Below are 410 nucleotides of genomic sequence, written 5' to 3'. Positions count from 1 at the left end.
CGGAAACAACACTCACTCAACACTCCAGCGCCGCCCTCGACGATACAACCCAAGAGCCTTCTTAACTATAGGTGCGCGTTCGAAGCGAGAATCATACTCATATCAGCCATTCCGTTGACCCGTCGGTCTCATGGTGCGTTTCGGTGGACGGGACCTTTGACAATAACTAACCTTTACACGATTAAGACACTACCACTCCCAAAGCATCTCCTCGAAATACACTTTTTCACCTCTTTCGAAAGCAACAAACCACCCTCCAACCATCCATTACTTCAAGAACTCTTCCTTCCCCTGCTCGACCAACACCTCCCTCACAACCTCCAAAACCCTCGCATGATCCTCCCTTGCTGCAACAAACCCAAAGTTCGCACTCATCTTCCTCCCAGCCGTCAAGTCAATTTTCTTCCCAT

General features: G+C 49.5%; 1 protein-coding gene across 1 annotated transcript in view; it reads right to left on the bottom strand.

Annotated features, from left to right (window-relative positions):
• Positions 1-267: 267 nt before the first annotated feature.
• The window catches only part of FTJAE_13940 (inositol phosphatase), a gene marked incomplete at both ends in the record, with an annotated part of 867 nt that continues 724 nt past the window's right edge, over positions 268-410 (bottom strand). The window contains one exon of the mRNA XM_037347131.1: positions 268-410. This exon is cut by the window's right edge and continues 724 nt beyond it. Coding sequence (XP_037199042.1) covers positions 268-410 — 143 coding nt within the window.

This window comes from Fusarium tjaetaba (assembly GCF_013396195.1).
Source record: "Fusarium tjaetaba strain NRRL 66243 chromosome Unknown NRRL66243_c0000497, whole genome shotgun sequence".
Taxonomy (NCBI): domain Eukaryota; kingdom Fungi; phylum Ascomycota; class Sordariomycetes; order Hypocreales; family Nectriaceae; genus Fusarium; species Fusarium tjaetaba.
Note: the sequence above shows the minus strand (reverse complement) of the source record. Positions and strands in the feature narration are given on the sequence as shown.